General features: G+C 45.3%; 1 protein-coding gene across 3 annotated transcripts in view; it reads right to left on the bottom strand.

The window, feature by feature from the left end:
- cpped1 (calcineurin like phosphoesterase domain containing 1) overlaps window positions 1–16,358 on the bottom strand; it is a 65,395-nt gene that overhangs the window by 35,271 nt on the left and 13,766 nt on the right. For all 3 annotated transcript variants that reach the window (XM_088936525.1, XM_088936524.1, XM_088936526.1), the window contains one exon: window positions 5,880–6,302. In XM_088936525.1, coding sequence (XP_088792651.1) covers window positions 5,880–6,302 — 423 coding nt within the window. The remainder of the gene's footprint in view (window positions 1–5,879; window positions 6,303–16,358) is intronic.

The raw sequence follows: 16,358 nt of genomic DNA, 5'->3' as shown, positions 1-16,358 counted from the left end.
CACCCTGTATCTCAAATTGGTTAATTTCCTAGAACATCTTAACGACTACTTGCTTGAGCGCATGAGTGTTCCAAAAGCACTGAGGAGGCATCATTGACAAACAACTATAGTGGAACACACAGTATTAATCACTCGTAAAACATGTAAATAGACCGTTTTCAAATAAGAGAATAACGCTGCAACAGTGCTGTAGCTGGAAAGGTTTTTTTTTTTTTAACTGATGTGTGCGTGGAGAAAGCGTGCACAGGCTGCAGAAGGGCCAAGCTGAAAAAGTGGAGCACAGAACTGACCACAAAGCTCCCAGCACCCAGAGAATGAAGAACGGCCAGACTGCTGTTGCAATTAATTACAATTACAATCTACAGGACAGCAGCACACGTACTGTACACCCCCTCACCTCACCACGAAGAACACAAACCTAGAGGAGAGACTCATGCCAGTTTGGCAAAGACCAAAAAAGCAGACATACACCCCCCGCCGTGCTAAAAGGTTCCTCAGTTTGTTATCTGCCAGGTTGCTTCCTCCTCTCCCTCTATATTTAGCAGAGCTGGAGAAAGCCTTTTACACCGAGACGGAGGTGCTGAAGTTGATAATTTGAGGCCGCCGTGCTGGGAGGAAGAATAATTGGTGTCGCCTCCCATCTGCGAATCTGTCGTACCTTGATAACTCTCTATTTGTGCAATTCTGACAATATTTTATTGCTGCAAAGGAAAAAAAAAAAGTCCCCCGGGACAATGAATTCATACAATTTGGTATTTTGTTGCCAGGGAAACCGCACAATCTGAGATGCTGTCTTTTTTTGGGGGGGTTATTTTTAATATTTATTATTATCAATATTATGATGTTGTTAAAAGCTGCCAATGCATAATGAAAGTAAGAGAATCCCACATGTCACTTTGCCTAAACCGGAATGAAATTTGTAATGCACTGCCTGGCCTCTTCCTAACCTCAGCCTTTAGTTTGTCGGGAGAAATTAAACAGTGGAATCAATTTCCTTGACTGACGTCATACACTACACTAACAGCTGCCTGAGCTTTGTATTACCTCCGCTTGGTTGTCTTATAAGAATTGCATGACTAACTGAAGTATTTCAATAATTTTACTTCCGAAAAATCCGAGCTGACATCTTGCGGTACTATGATACATGTATCCGCTTACGTCCCGCAGCAGAAAAGCCCGCGCCTGTCTCTTTATGTCAAAAACGTACACTATGAAGTGCGATTTCCCTTCACCTTCTCTTGTAGCCCCTAACTTTTAACATTTACACATCAATGCAGTGTTCAGAGTGTTCAGAGAGGCAACATTTTGAGGGGGATCGACATAACAATCGCTCACTGGGCATTCCTACTACATCTACACGAGGCCGTTTTTACAGAAGCAGAAGGTGGATCACAGACATTAAGAAATTCCTGTTCCAGCAGCTTCCCGTCGGAGTCTCCGTGCACCTTGAAAGGTAAAGAGCGGAAGGGCTTAGGCCAGGGAGCAGTAGGAGAACTACTGGGCCCCATGTCAGGGGTCTCCCGGGGGGCTGTCCCCTGCCTCATCCTCACACAGCCCCACTGCTGGCACTCAGTAAGGGTGCAGTGTGGGTGCTCCCTTTGATAGGGCGTTACAGAACAAGACGCCTGCATCAGAGAGGCTGCTGGGAATGTCAGCAGAAGATCCCCGAGTCCACTGTGGCGGCTGGGCAACTGTAGGAGACAAATGGCCACGTCTTCAGCCGCATTAAATGGACACTGCTGCCCTGGTGGACGCGTAGGCTGTATGAACGTGGCCTTTTATAAAACCTCCACGAGTCAGGTCACCTGCTCCTCAGAGGACATGCCATGTGAACCTCCAGCTCCCCTGGGTCAGCCAGGAGCACATGGGTGAGGCAGGTTCAAGCATGAAGGCTCCTTTTGCGTCAGGCAGGAAACGGGTCACCTAATATCCGCCCCCCACTTAAAGAGATAAACAAGTCGTGTTTTGCAGCACCGCGTCTATGAAGTCAGGCAGAAGAAAACTACAGCAGGGATCTAAACCAAAAGAAAAAAAGTCTACCCATCTCTACCTGAGCTTAAAATACAAAGACACAACAACTTTTATTTAGATTTGTGGCTCTTATCATTTGCAATGATGCACTAAAGCGAAACCAAGGTTCGGACGCGTTGCCCAATTCCCTGCTGGATTTGGCAGTTTTCAGGAGAGGAATAACTGAAGTCAAAGAAAGCGGGGCAAGATGAGAGAAAGGCAATAAACGCATTTCTCAAAATCGATTCCAAAGGAAATGTCGGGTGGACTGGGGGAGGAGGGTTAGCAAGAGCTGATTAAAGCAATGAGGGCTGGATTGCGAAATTGATGATTCGAACCGAAAATAATTCCGACACGCAGCCTCATACACAGGCAGCTCCGCTCTATGATCAGAGGCATGCTTCCGGAGGGCAAAGGCTGTTAAGGTTATGAGCTTCCCACATTCCAGGGAGATTATATAAAATATTGCTCAAGTCATATAAATACATTTTTCAACATTATATTGCATCTACGGAATCCAACACAGGTTTCAAAATGAACTTACAGTATAAGCACTTGTATGCTATAAACCCTCACTGAGACGTCAGTTCTGCTTGTGTCTCCTATTGCAGTACACATAGAACAGCTCTTTTTTAATTTGAAGTTGCTTTTGCGCTCTTTGCAGCCTGAAAGGTCCGTGAAGTGTGATGTGATGGCGATCGCCTTCAAATGCAGCAAACGGAAGCGAAACGGGTGCCTTTTTTCCCCAGTCGCCATCAAAGATGTCAAAACAACACGCGTCCAGCTCATAGACAGAAGCCTTGAACGGGTGATGGCAGCCGAAAGCTTAGGATCCCCCTGCTCTGTGAGCATGCCGGCAACACAACCAGATTCTCATGCTGTCTACAAAGCTGGCCCAGGCTCCAATGGGGTGGCCAAAGCTGCACGCAATACTGTAGATGACTTCTGACTACTACATTGGCCACATTTAACATAACATCCCTTGATTTCAAATTCGGCTTATTCACAATACATCCAAATGTGGTGTTTGCCTTTTCATCGCTTCCCCACCTTGCATAGAAGATGCATATAATGTGTCAACATAGACACCGGTCTTGCATTTCCCCATCCTCTACTAATGTTTTACACGTTTCTTCTACCGGCATGTAACGCTACGCGCATAAACGACTTCTGCCAGGCGTTTTTGCCCAGGCTGGATTTCTACTGCCGTCTTTTGGAATTTCACTTGTCACTTGTCCTTAAAAGGGACCACCAGCTTCCCGCCATCTCCCTTTTGAACTTCTCGTCTGCCTGCTGGACTGGCACCGGGAAGCAGCCGGCTGTTACATCTCGCTCAAAGCTCGGTCGCTGTGCTGTTCGTTTGGAAACTGCTTCAGAAGAGATCCCTTGGGGCTGTGATTGAGGAGAAGACGTGGAGATGCACAACAGCGCCACAGACGACCCAGCTACAACGCCTCATCGACAGGCGTCTCGACATTCATACTTGCTGAACTGCTGCCCCAAGGTCTTCATCCCTTTTTTTCCTGTTTGCAAGGAATCGGTATTTACTCATTAAAAATCCCCAAAATCCAAAATGTCCTCAACCCAGCATCAAATCCAAATCACATGAGAGGATCAAGTCAGCAAGCCACAAACAAATATCACAGGAGAGCACACAAAATAAATTACGACAGCATTACTATGTTCAAGTAATATATTGTTACATTACGTGACATTTCAATATCAGAGTGGCGCTTTGAGTCATTCACTTTGCAGGCAGTCCCCTTTCCTAATTTGATGTCAAGGTGCAGGAGACAGCTCCTTTGTGTTTCAGCTGAGCGCGCTGCTGCTCCCCGCCGCCTCGAGAGGGGCAGCTGGGAGATAACGGAGCTATCGTCACGATCCGCTCGCATTATCAGCTGCACTGCACATGGCGGACTGTTTAACGCACCGAAATGTCCGCTCGCAAAAAAACGACGAGCGTGTCGATCTCTGGGAAACTGGCTCAGATCATACCCGACTGGCTGACGGAGAGAAGCGACTCTTCCTGGACACCTTTCTTGGGGCTGACATTTACAATGCATCCAAGGATAAAATATTAACATCTGACCTTGTCAGTGCCTTTGAGAATTATGAATACTTGGATCAGGTCCCCTTGTGGTTTCCTGTGTTTGAGGATTAAAAGGATTCAGATCTCCTCACCGGTATTGCAGGACATTCCCCTGTGACCTAGGATGCATCTGGTTGCTCTTCTCCGGACTGATCCCAGAGCAGCAATCTTTTTTGTAACGTAGCGACCAAAACTCTACACTGTATTCTAAACGAGGTCTTACTAGTGCAAGACAAACTTTTAACATAACATCCCTAGATGTTGCTGAACTGCTTTTCTGCAGACACACAAGATTTGATCAAGGGGCAGCCGCTGGCACAAGCCAAATCAAACCACAAGCCTGACAGCCATACAAAAATTAATCCTTAATCTTTTTCTCTTTAAAGTCTTCAACCAAAACCTTTCATCTGCCTTGATGTCCTTCTCAATGTAGGAACAGTTCCCCTTATTTCACTTCTTTACACACAAGACATTAGAAAAGATTTCCAACACTGATAGCTAATTTCCTTTTAACTTCAACAATTGAGAAGAAAGGGGATCACAAGACTAGCTCTGCACTCATTATAAAGAAATGAGCTGAGCTCTGCCATGGTGGACACGTCGTGAACACCACATTTCTTTTTGCGAGTTACAGTAAAATAAAACAGAAAAGATTCAGAGGCAAGCGCCTTAATCACGGCACGGAAGCCTTTAATCAATAATTCAGAGGAAATGTAACACTATCTTGATAAACTCTATCTATAATTGATGGAAGGGCATGAGAAATGTGTATGAATAGGGAAGAGCTAGTATATTGCACAGCTCTGTATCACTTATGATTTGAGAAAGAACAGCTTGGTAAACGTTTGAAAACATGCATAATATCTCTTGATATCATTAAGGGCTCTCTGTCTTTCTTTCTGTCCTTCAGTCACACCCAAGCTGCAGATTACTAGGGCTGTCGGTACTTTACAGCACACGTGGATCTTGTGAGTTCTTGTGCGTTTGGTGCGAATAATCTGTCAACGTCCTACAGTACTTCTCAAAAAAAAACCTGAACAGGAGAAGAGAGACAGAGCATCTGACAGCGTCGCTGTTCCTGATCCGAAAATGGCAAAAGTCACCGGTTTTCAAGGGTGGCAACATCTCTCACTTTTCTCTGCAGTACATCCAGGTTTTGAACTGAGTATAACTACAAAATAACAAACACATTCATTGCCTTCCCAGCATACAGCCATGGCTCTAGTCGGTGCCACTCAGTGGCTTTCAGCTACACAGTGCAAAGAGCACTCAACCAACACAACAGACCATGCGACAGAGCTGACAGAGCTGACTCAGCTGACGCAGTGAGGTCTGGTCTCCAGTCTGCCTTCTAACACAACTCCCTCGGCAGAAACTGGGCAGAAATTGTGAAATCAAGCTTTTGAAAAAAAAAAGAAAGAAATTGGAAACCTTAATTTGGGAGCTGAGCTGGAGGGCGTGATAGCGCGGCAGTGAATGTCTCCCGAGAAGCGTGGGGGTGGGTGTGCAGGGGCCCCGATCCTGGTCGCCCACTCATCCCGCAGCGCTCCTCCTGTGCCCTCAGACTGAACTTCCGAATCAATCCACCGATTAACAAGCTGCTGTCGGCTTTCGCAGGGTCGGAGTTTGCAGGGGAGCTCAAATTTTACACCTCACTCGCTGCGGTTTTTAAGGCCTGAGGATGCAATGATCTGAGCCGTCCACGCCTGCAGTCAGTGGACCAGAGCGGAAGTGACCAGCAGAAGTTCCAGGGGTCCCCCCCCCCCCGCCCATGACCTACCTGCCTGGGCGAAGCGCTGCAGCAGCGTCTCGCGGACCTCCCGCTGCAGGTTGAAGTAGTCGTGCTCCTCCTCGGGCGAGCGCAGGAAGAGCGGGATGTGCTGGAAGACCAGGACGTGGCGGTGGGCCGCCCGCCGGGCCTGCTCCAGCTGCCCCGTCAGCCAGGCGTCCTGGGCGTCCCGCAGGCCGGGGCAGGCCGTGCCGTTGAAGAAGAGCTGGGAGTTCAGCACCAGGCACAGGATCCCGCCCACCCAGAAGCTGAAGTAGTCGTCCCCCCAGCTGCGGCGGTACTGCACGATGGCCTCGGGGGTGGGCGTGTTGCCCAGGTCGTGGTTCCCGCTGACAAAAACCAGCGGGATGGCGGGGTCCATCTCCCGCAGGGCCGCCTTCAGGTCCCTCTCTTGCTCATCCCTCCAGGGCGCGCCTGCAGAGACGTGGAAGGCAACGATTTTTCGTTTTATTCCACAGGTTACCACTTCTATGTTTTGCTCGTCTTACATTCCATTTAAATTCACATACCGACATATGCCGGCAATAATCAATAAAGCCAACTGAAAAAAAAACAAAACAAGAAAAGCGTGCACCAGATCAAATGTCTCTTCGTATTCAGGACATAAAGGAAACCAGAACTGTTTCTGAACAAAATTAAATTTTCCAGGCAGTCTTAAACAGCAGTGCAATTCAATACTTCTAATAACAGCCTTTGCTCATTTCCAATTTGACATTCAAGTCATCTAATTGCCTGCTGTGGATCCTTAACATGCAAAGTGGAAAGAAATGATGAAAGGTGTTGGGTTGTCTATTACAGAAAAAAAAACAGTAACGACAGAGCTAAACAGCAAAACAAACAGACGACCCTACCATTTGTTAAAACTTACATGCACCACGCTGACATACAAACCATTTACTTTTTCACTGCAAGCTGTTTTTACACCTCATCAACACAATAGGCTGTAATCTTCCACACACCTGAAACCTCACCCTGTGCTCGAAAAAAAGGCAACAAGTCAATTAAAATTAGTTACAATGTAACAGACAGGAGTAGTAAATACACTGTACATTAGATTTCACACTTGACCTTCAGAAGTGGAAATGATTTAAAATCGGAACATAACATGCTGCAAACACTAAAGCATGGTTCTAAACACTATTATTTTAGAAACATTCCTGATGGTGTGATTTAACCATTGCTGCCTTAACGCTTTCTATAATTCCATCCATTTTCTATCTGTTTCATCCAGTACAGGGTCATGGGGGAGCCTGAGTCTATCCTGATAAGCAACAGGTGCAAGGCTGGATGCACACCAGACAGGACGCCAGTCCATCACAGAGGAACTAGCATTCTAAAGAGAATTTAAACTATTTTAAATTGTGCCCTTCTACGCTCATTTTTGTTTATGTAACAGGACATGTTGTTGTTGTTGTTTAATTCAAGTGCAGCGGAACACAACACATACTGTTAGGTCAAAGTAATGTGCTGTGTCAGCGTTCCTTAGCTTACAGGACCTAAAAGATGCTCTGAGAGGGTGAAAAGACCTGTCTGTCTGCGCTGTACTTAAATTAGTTAATGTACCCATGCACGAATGACAACTTAGTTCAAATACAGACTGGTTTAAGTGACAGATTCATTCAGATCACGTTGTCTGTGCATGTTTTATGTTGTAAAAATGAAACAAATTCTAGAAAGACTAAAAGCAAACCCTGTGCACAGTGAAGGATACAACGCAAACAATGCTGTAAAGAGATTAACTTTAAGAGGTAGCCAATGTGTGGGCACATGTGTACAGGACAGACTATGGCCCCCTAAGTACAAATACTCCAGTGAAATATGTCATCTTGCCTTCTCAGACTGCAAAGAACCATATTAAAAGACTGAAAGTCTGTACAGACAGAGAGTCTCATCAGTAAAACATACAGACCCTCTTTCATTATTGATTCCCCAGGTCATTCGCACTGATGTGCTGCATGGCCTCTAAGATCATCATATTATTCACTTTAAATAGCAATTAAAGAACTCTGTATTAGTGCTTAACGCTTATTAGCGCTCAGGACAAGAGGCTTAAGAACTGCATTTGCCCTGCCACAGCTGAGCAAACCTTCACAATCACCGTTTGATTCGGCCACCTCAAAAGCAATGACTACCGCGATTATCTGATCTGAAACTCCGTTTTCTCCAGGTGACTTGATTACAGGAAGTCGTCTTTTTTTTTTTACGGACGTCTGTGAGAAAAGTGAAACAAGTCACAACTCGGTGCCCTGTGCTTCTTGGATAGGCTCTGCGTCCACTCTGAGTTCACAGCCCTTACCGGGGAAATAGCTTTCTGAAACTGGATGGATTAGCCCTTAAGCAGCACATGAGACACTGCCTTGAACAGAGTCCTGAGGTTTCGAGGGTCTCATCAATTTACATTTCCCACAAGAACGTGGTCACTGGTCTGTAAACTGCTGTGCAGTGTTTTCATTGTAAGGAAAACATTTTTCTCATATAAAGTTAAACAATATCGCTTTTCATGCTTAAACTTGACCAGCCTTCCAGAGCCAAAAAGGCTCAACAGTAAAAAAAACACAAAAAAAAATATCTATGTGCAATATGAAACCATGGCAAAGCTACAAGCCTCAAGCTCCGAAAGGAATATGTGAAGGACAAACATGCATAAACAGGCAAGGAAACACAGACAGTGAAATACATCATCTCGACAAAAGAAATACACAGCAAGGGGACATATTTAGGAGCCCAAATGCACTGATACAGGCTCATATGGCTGGGAAGGGAGCAGTGGCTGTAACTGATGTGCTGATTAATGCAGCTGGCACACACAGCCTGTCCCGTGTCCTGATGCTAATCGATGTTGACACTGAGCTGTCTGAAGGCTCCTGACCCTTGCTCTACACTTTCTTGCTGCATTAAAAGGCTTCTCATCTCCGGCCACCTGCAGATTATGATACATGGAGACAAGGGGCTCTGCAGGGATCTGGAGAAGTGATGAGCTCCTGGAAACGATTCTTATCGTCTAAAGTGAACCGCTGTCCAGCCTTCCATCCAGTTCTATATGGGATCAATTTACTATTATTACCAACATCACAGCCATAAAATGATTTTATTTTTAAAAAATGAGGAACTAATCATTACAGGTTAGCTTTACCTGACGCAATTTATCCTCTGTTGCTATTCTCTGTTGCTTTTCTTCAGTGAGACAATCAATCAGGACTTTGTGCTCGGCAGCAGTATACAGACACAGTTTGCTAGAGGTGCAAAAACTCAGCATGAGATATTGTCCTAACACACTGCCTGACTAGGATTTAATCGGAGTGCTGAAGCTCCTGTTTGCCTATCAGCCTATATGGCTTCATCTTCCCTACACTTCCCGGGGGGGGGGGGGGGGGGTTCCTAGTTTGGGACTGGGGCTGGCTGAGAACGTTTCTGGGGCTGGCCGAGAACTGCCTGCTCCTGCATCTCCAGGACATTCAGATGTGAATTTCATGATCTCCCCTATAACTATCTCTGCAAAACCCAGAGCTTTAATTTGTTGCTGGGCCCACAGCTTGTCTCCCACTCCAGATTTTAAGTTATACTAAACAAACACTCATTGCAATGAGGTATGTAGCCAAGGGTGTTGGGGAACCCCTCATTTTTTTTTTAAATAATAGGATTAATTTGAATCTCTTAATTGTTTTCAGTGCCTAAACATTCTGGATGCTGGCATTCAATTATTGTGTCTCATAAGTAAAGATTACGACTCTTTGGGGCAGAAAAATGTCTTGCAAAGACTCAGTCAAGCAACTTGCTTCAAATAAGTAAAGAGCTTTAGGATCTCGGTCTGTACCCATAACTTTAACAAAACAGTCTAATAACATCTTTCACTCTCTTGTTCATTTTTTTGGTTTTTGGAGGGTGGAGGGACATTAAACAAGTTTCTGTGACCAGTGTGGTAACACTCCACTGAAGAAACATTTAATGTGAGGAACAGAAAGAATGGCAGAAATCCCATTGTTAAAATGGCTTGCCAACTTTCGACAGGCACTAAAAGGAGCTATTATCCAGTAATTCACAAGGCTTGGGCAAAAGTCCAGCCCAGGCTGAAACAGCAACAGAACCTTCTGTGCATGGCACCAGTTTAGCTAAACTGTTCTGGACTCTTTGTCTATGTGCCTATAAACACCAGCAGCAGTTTACAATTTCCGAGTATGATAACAGAATAATGCATTTCATTCTCATAACAGAGGTCACAAATGCAATTCTGTTTGTTATGAATAAGGTAAGTGTCTGCTGATGCCAGCTGGTTGGGAGGTGGTGTTTCTCAATCAACAGCTTTTTTTTCCCCCTTGCGTGATATCCAGCCTCCTTCTCCCTTCCCCTCATTTATGCACTGAGAGCGTGCCAAGAAAGTCACTAAGGTACTGAGGTGAATCAAGACATATTCCCACGATCAGCAGTCTCAGAAGTGTGATGCATTTTTATTCTTACTTACGGCCACCTCTTTACTTCACAACAATCAGATAACTGGACAGAAGGCTGCAGATGATGACCTCCTGGAAAAAAAAAGGAGTCTCTGGCCAGACAGCCTCTACATTGATCTAAAACTACAGACGGAATGATCAAACAGTCCTTGGAGGAGGAAAAATAAATAAATAAAAGGGTGTGCACAGAGCTTTTCTGCAGCTTCCTCGTGGCACAACTGAAGGCAGCTTCCCAGCCTCAGCAAGAGGAATAATAGAGCTGTGGCAGAAGTGTTTCTTTTTGGTGGGGCCAACAATGCAAACACTACTGTACAAATATGTGTGAAGACAGGTGTGACGAGACGCACATGCAGACGGATAAGAAACACAGAATACATGTTTAAAAAATAGTACAAAGAGTATACAGAGAAACATTCCTTGCTGTATTTTTTAGTTTGCATGAAGACCTGACTTATGATGTTTTGACCCCCCAGTTAAAGGGCTGGAAATGTTCTTGGGATGGGTTTAGACAAGCCTGCCGCGAGTTTCCTAGCCCCTGGGCTCCTGTGCGGCTGGAAATTGCCGTCTCCCTTGGACGCTCTGCTCTCTGCTGCCTGTCAGGTCCTGGCCTCCATTATGTAGAGGAGCATGGATTGGTTTGGAGTGCCCCAGTGCATTGTGGGTCCCAAGGGTTAATGCTAGTCTATTTTTAAAAGCTGCTTTTGACCTCATATGCATAATAAAAGCGACCAGACAATCGAAAGGTGAAGGCTAGAAACAGTATTTCAGCTTTGCAAATTATTATAATTACAATTACCATAATTATCATCATCACCATTAACCATATTAGCTTGTCTATTGAGAACACGTGAAAATGCTGCACAATACAAAAAAATCCAGGTATCTCAATTCCAGTTTAGCAAAATTAATTAGCTGAACTGTTACTATAACGTCTGGGACTGCCGTATGGTCTGATGGTTGGTGCTGTTTTAGTAACAATTTCATTTATTTAGGAGAATGAAAAGTTTGCCGGGAATCTTCTTTATGAAAATGAAGAAAACAAAATTGTTTATAACAAATGAATTGTAAGTAACAGAAAAAAAAACAGCACTACAATATCTCAAAATAACTGGGCAATTGAAGGGAATCTATTGTAATCAAAACAAAAAAAAACAGCAAAAAAGATGATCAGGTTAAAGAGTATGCAGGGGATGTTGTTTTTCAGTGCATTTCTTCACAGATCTTCAGAGTAATTCAAGACAAAGGTGTGAGATTAAACAGCATTCTACCAGTGAATAAAACTAGATTAAGGCAGAGTGAGCTAATTTAATTGAGTGGGTGTTTTATGTTTTATAATTGAATCGCTGAGGATAAATACTCATCTAGCTATTGCTGAAAACATCTGGTTCTGAGTAGGTATGTTTTTTTTTCTTCCAGGAACAGAAGGTTTTTATAACTATTAGAAAAATGCATCCTATCATGCACTGTGCACACAAACACAAAGCACTCTACAGGCAAGGGTAAAAGCCTTGATCTCGATCTGCGATTATTATTTCTAATACCTAACGTCAAACCTACAAACAGCAGGTAACCCCCGTACTTCAAGCCTAACTCCAACCTTTTAAAACATTCTAAACCCCAAATGCCCCCTGAAAGAAGACCCTGCGACCCTGGACTTGTGAGGTCCCCCCTGTAAATCCTACAGCGGCTGTCCTTCAGTTGCAATGTATCCAATAAGGCTGGCCACTTCAGCCCTCCACTGACTGCTGCCTGACCCCTGAGCCATTAGTGGTAGTATTTAAAATAAACCTCTACAAGACATCAAGCACAGAAAGGGGGGGAAAAAAATGAAAATGACTTCATCTATCAGTGCTGGATCTCCAGAGTTGACAACCCAGGTTACCCCACTTAGACCACAGTCGGCAGAACCACACACACACACACTCCTGTAAGAGCCTCTGCAATCCCTCTCTGTCCCTTCAGCCCATGTCCCTATCCAATGGGGATTACATTTATTGGTGGCTGTTGCTCTCATTAACGGTTCTTTGGTCTCTCATTTGCTCCTGGGAGCCTGTCCTCATCACGGGGATCAAATCAGACGACGATAAACCTCCGAAAACACAAGCAAAGGAATATCACGCCCTCTCCACACGGGCAGATAAGAACAGTACATCTCCCACACAGTCTCTTAACATCCCCACACCCTGCTATCCAGCAGACATCCTGATTCCAAACCCTGACAAATGTCTTGTCAGAAATTCCGGTTTGGATCAACGTGTTTATGCCTCAGCTGTCAGAGCAGAAAGCCCGTAATTGATTTGATCCCTTCTTTGCGCTCGTAGCTAATCTCGTGTGCAGCGCGCCAACAATGGGAAAACACGATTTCCCGATGCAGCACAAAGATTACACCCCATTACCGCCGACTCGTTACGCAGTACAGACCTGTGGTCAAAGGTAACGGGTTAAGCCTTCGCTTAATTGCTGACTTGCTCTTTCAAATAGCATATATTTAAATATTTTTAAAAAGTGATAAAAGGATATACCATATCTTTCAATTTGTTATGCTTTCTGGGCCATAGCAAAGATTGGAGATAACATTAATATCCTCTTTCTGCAGGCAAAACTAAAAGAAGCACATCTATCTCTTCTGCAGATAGAGCTCATGTAAAACTACCTTGAAATTCCATGCATCTAGGAGCTGTGTAAACAAACTTTTCCCATCAGGACTGCAGGCTCCCGGTACATGATTTTGCAAAAAAAAAATCTACAGCAAAGCAGATTTCTTATGGAATTATACAATCGGTCTGATAAAAATAGGACAGTGTGCGTGAAATAAGTACTTCATAATATCTCCCCATTCCTGCTATTCCATTTCAAATCATGCACCTCTCTGTGTGAAAGCAGCATGGGGTTGTTTAGTTCATTCTGCTAAGAGTTTTATTTGCTGCGCCAATTAACACTTTAAAAAGAAGCCACAGAAGGCTTAGAAGGCATCTGAAAAGTGAATGACAGGAGACAGGCTGGGAAAGCATTGCCCTGCTGCCCAGAGCATTTTTGCAGTTCACTACTAAGCATGGTTGAGAACACAGACTCTCTTTCCCTCTGCACTTCTTGGCTATCAGCTTCTGAAGCTAGCTGGTTCAGAGGCACATCGAAAGTCAAACTGAAATTTAAACCCAAAACCCCAACTGAGCACAGACATCACAGCTTATGGGTACAGCAACCGGTCTAAAAATCAACTGAAGTCAGAGTCGCCAACCCGCAGCGTCCACGCATCCTCCCAGTAGTTATACACTAATGGCAACGTGCCATAAAGGCTAAGAGGGCTCAAGTCTGCAGAGTATCACCAGCCTGGGAACATGGGAAAGGTTACAAAAGAGAGGAAGCCATCCGGAATATACAGCCCATCTGGTAGCTAGTAGCTAACTGATTCAAGGATCTCATCTTCCTGAAAGAAGGCTGGCTATTGGCTTCAATGACGTGGCTGGTTATCTTGTTCCAAATTCCCACCACCCTGTGAGCAAAGACGTGCCTCCTGCTCTCGGCTTTAAATGCACTTCCATGTAGTGTCCACTCATGCCTCCTGATTCCTGTTTCTCTGTTCATTCGGAAGAAGGCCCTGCTGGGATGGCAACACACATTCTAAAGGGAAACCCGAGCAGCCCTCACTGCTCTTTGCCCGGCACCAGACTCGCTCAAAAAGTCTCACCTAAGCTGGGGCGATTCCACAAAGTCGGGGACAGAAAAGAACAATTTTTCAATGCCAGGTTTTTAACACGGGAGGTGTACGGCCCTCCGGTGACCATGGTGCACAGAGCCGACGCTGACGAGTCGCTCAGGCCAGGCAGCAGCAGGGGCAGGGGCAGCCCTCCGGCTCTGCTCTCCTGCCAATCCGTCAGCCCGTCTGGGAAGCTGAGCTACTGCAGGCAGAGGCTGGGGAGGGAGCGGCTCCAAGGCAGAGGCGCTGTGCTCACGCACCGTCTGGAGTGAACAGGGCTTGGCGTGAGCACACGCTTCTCCACCAGCCCAAGTAGGCAATAATTAACTAGTCCTGTGGCAGGCCTGCATGAGGTCACCCTTCTGGCCCTCTTCTGCTACACTACACAAAAGAGAAATAACACCGACCAGCACGGGGTTCTGGCACTGCTAAGGATCTGTGAGGAAAGCACTCAGCAGCGTGTGCTCTGGCCAGGGCCGAATGGGTGAAAAAGCAAGGGTGTTCAAGCAGGTTTGCGCGTCATCAATTCTATGTCAATTGAATTCTCCTACCCCCTTCTGAGAATCTGAGAACAAGTGAAGCCATCACTTCCGCCAGCACCTTGTCAGATTTCTTTTAGGCACTGGATTCCGAACGATCCGATGAGAAATAACGGCAACGCATCGAGCTCTCGCTGACCCCTTGAGAAAATCCTCCCATCTTAGCCAGTATTTCTCGAGACAACTTGCAGGTGCCTCTTGGACTAGCACTGTAAACACGGCGGATAAACACCGCTGGCCCTGCTCGGGCAGAGAGCTGGTGACACATTACGTTGAGCGGCCTGAGATGGACCGGTCACAGCAGAGCCAAACACCTTGCTCTCCAAACCACACTGGCAGAAAACCACTGAGTCACGACATGATTAAGCAAAATGTGTTTTTCACCGAGATCATTCTGAGCTGTTTTTAATTGAGTTATATGTCAAAGGAATTTTAAATTGCTAGGAAATTGCTGGAGTGCTGGCAAAAACCCAGAGAATTATAAATAATGAAGTTCGAGCTGAAGCTGAATTTAATTTTCTTAATTGAAATGAACAAAAGAAAAGTGAAGAAGCGATATTAAAAAAAACTATGTGATAAGGAAAAGGAGAGCATTTCCACCCTGTAGCCTGATCTTTCCATGTCTCAGAAGCTATGCAAGGCTGGTCAGTATTGGGATGGGAGACCTCTAAAAAAACCAGGAAGTGCTTTCTTTGTTTTTGAAGTGCTGTCCAGTGACTGCTAGGTCTTTAAAGATCCAATGAACAATTCCTAAGAACTTGGTATCCTGGCTAAATGCAACTGTGATTACCAAGTAATTTTTCATTTTTCAAGCTGCTGATGTGCTGTGGGGCTGCTGTGGATCACCCAGGTGAGGGCTGTACTTCAGTGGTGGATGAAGTTTTCAGTGAAGGCTGACAGCCTATCTAGGGTTTAGAATGGCAAGACGTATTCAAACAGAGAAGAAACCTGCAAATTAACATTTTAAACTCCTTGTATTAATCTTTCTACACTTTTCATACTTTTTGGGTTGGGATCAAACCCATGAGGCACATTAGCGACATCCATTACGCGATTTCCCCCTGGATAAGGGCACCGCCCAAGCAGATAAACAACCACCACAAAGAATGATGATGAGGATGATTTCAACACCACTTACTCAGACAGCAAGGAAATTCGACTGCCCTGTGAGGCTCAGCACGCTCACGAACAAGTGCCAAGTTACTAAAAAAAACAAAACAAAACACAAAACACAAGCAGGAAGCCAGCAGGCTCCTGTGAGGACCACCTCAGCGGACTTTCAGAAATGAGAAAGAGTGACTGCTTGAAAGAAACATTGACCGAAATGAATCAGCACAGTGAGTAACTCAAGGAGCAAACAAGTCAATGAACAGGAGGAGCCATTCCCAATAAAGCAAAGCCTATACAATGCAAAGCACAGGAGGCTTTCTATTCCTGGGTGTTTCTGCACATTTGCTCTTCTCAGTGACAATGCAGCAGCTCCCTGTGAACTCCTGGCCACCCTGCAGATCTATACCGACAGCCACTAAAGAGCCCAGACCCCTCTTTCTGCATCCCACCTTCCGCTGCGAGAACAATGACACATGCTTCAGCCTTCTCCACTTGCTCTTTTATCTGCCTGAAAAAAGAAGATGTAAAAAAAAAAGGCTCCCCCTGCCTCCTGCCTGGCACTCTCATCCTCTCTCCCCCGCCTCTCTCCCTCCGCTGCTCTGATCCCACTATCTCAAACGCCAGCTGACATGCATGCTACTGCCACACAGTTTTTCCAGCTGACTGCAGGGACAAG

The sequence above is a fragment of the Atractosteus spatula genome, chromosome 18 (assembly GCF_055471065.1).
Source record: "Atractosteus spatula isolate fAtrSpa1 chromosome 18, fAtrSpa1.hap1, whole genome shotgun sequence".
Lineage (NCBI taxonomy): Eukaryota > Metazoa > Chordata > Actinopteri > Semionotiformes > Lepisosteidae > Atractosteus > Atractosteus spatula.
Note: the sequence above shows the minus strand (reverse complement) of the source record. Positions and strands in the feature narration are given on the sequence as shown.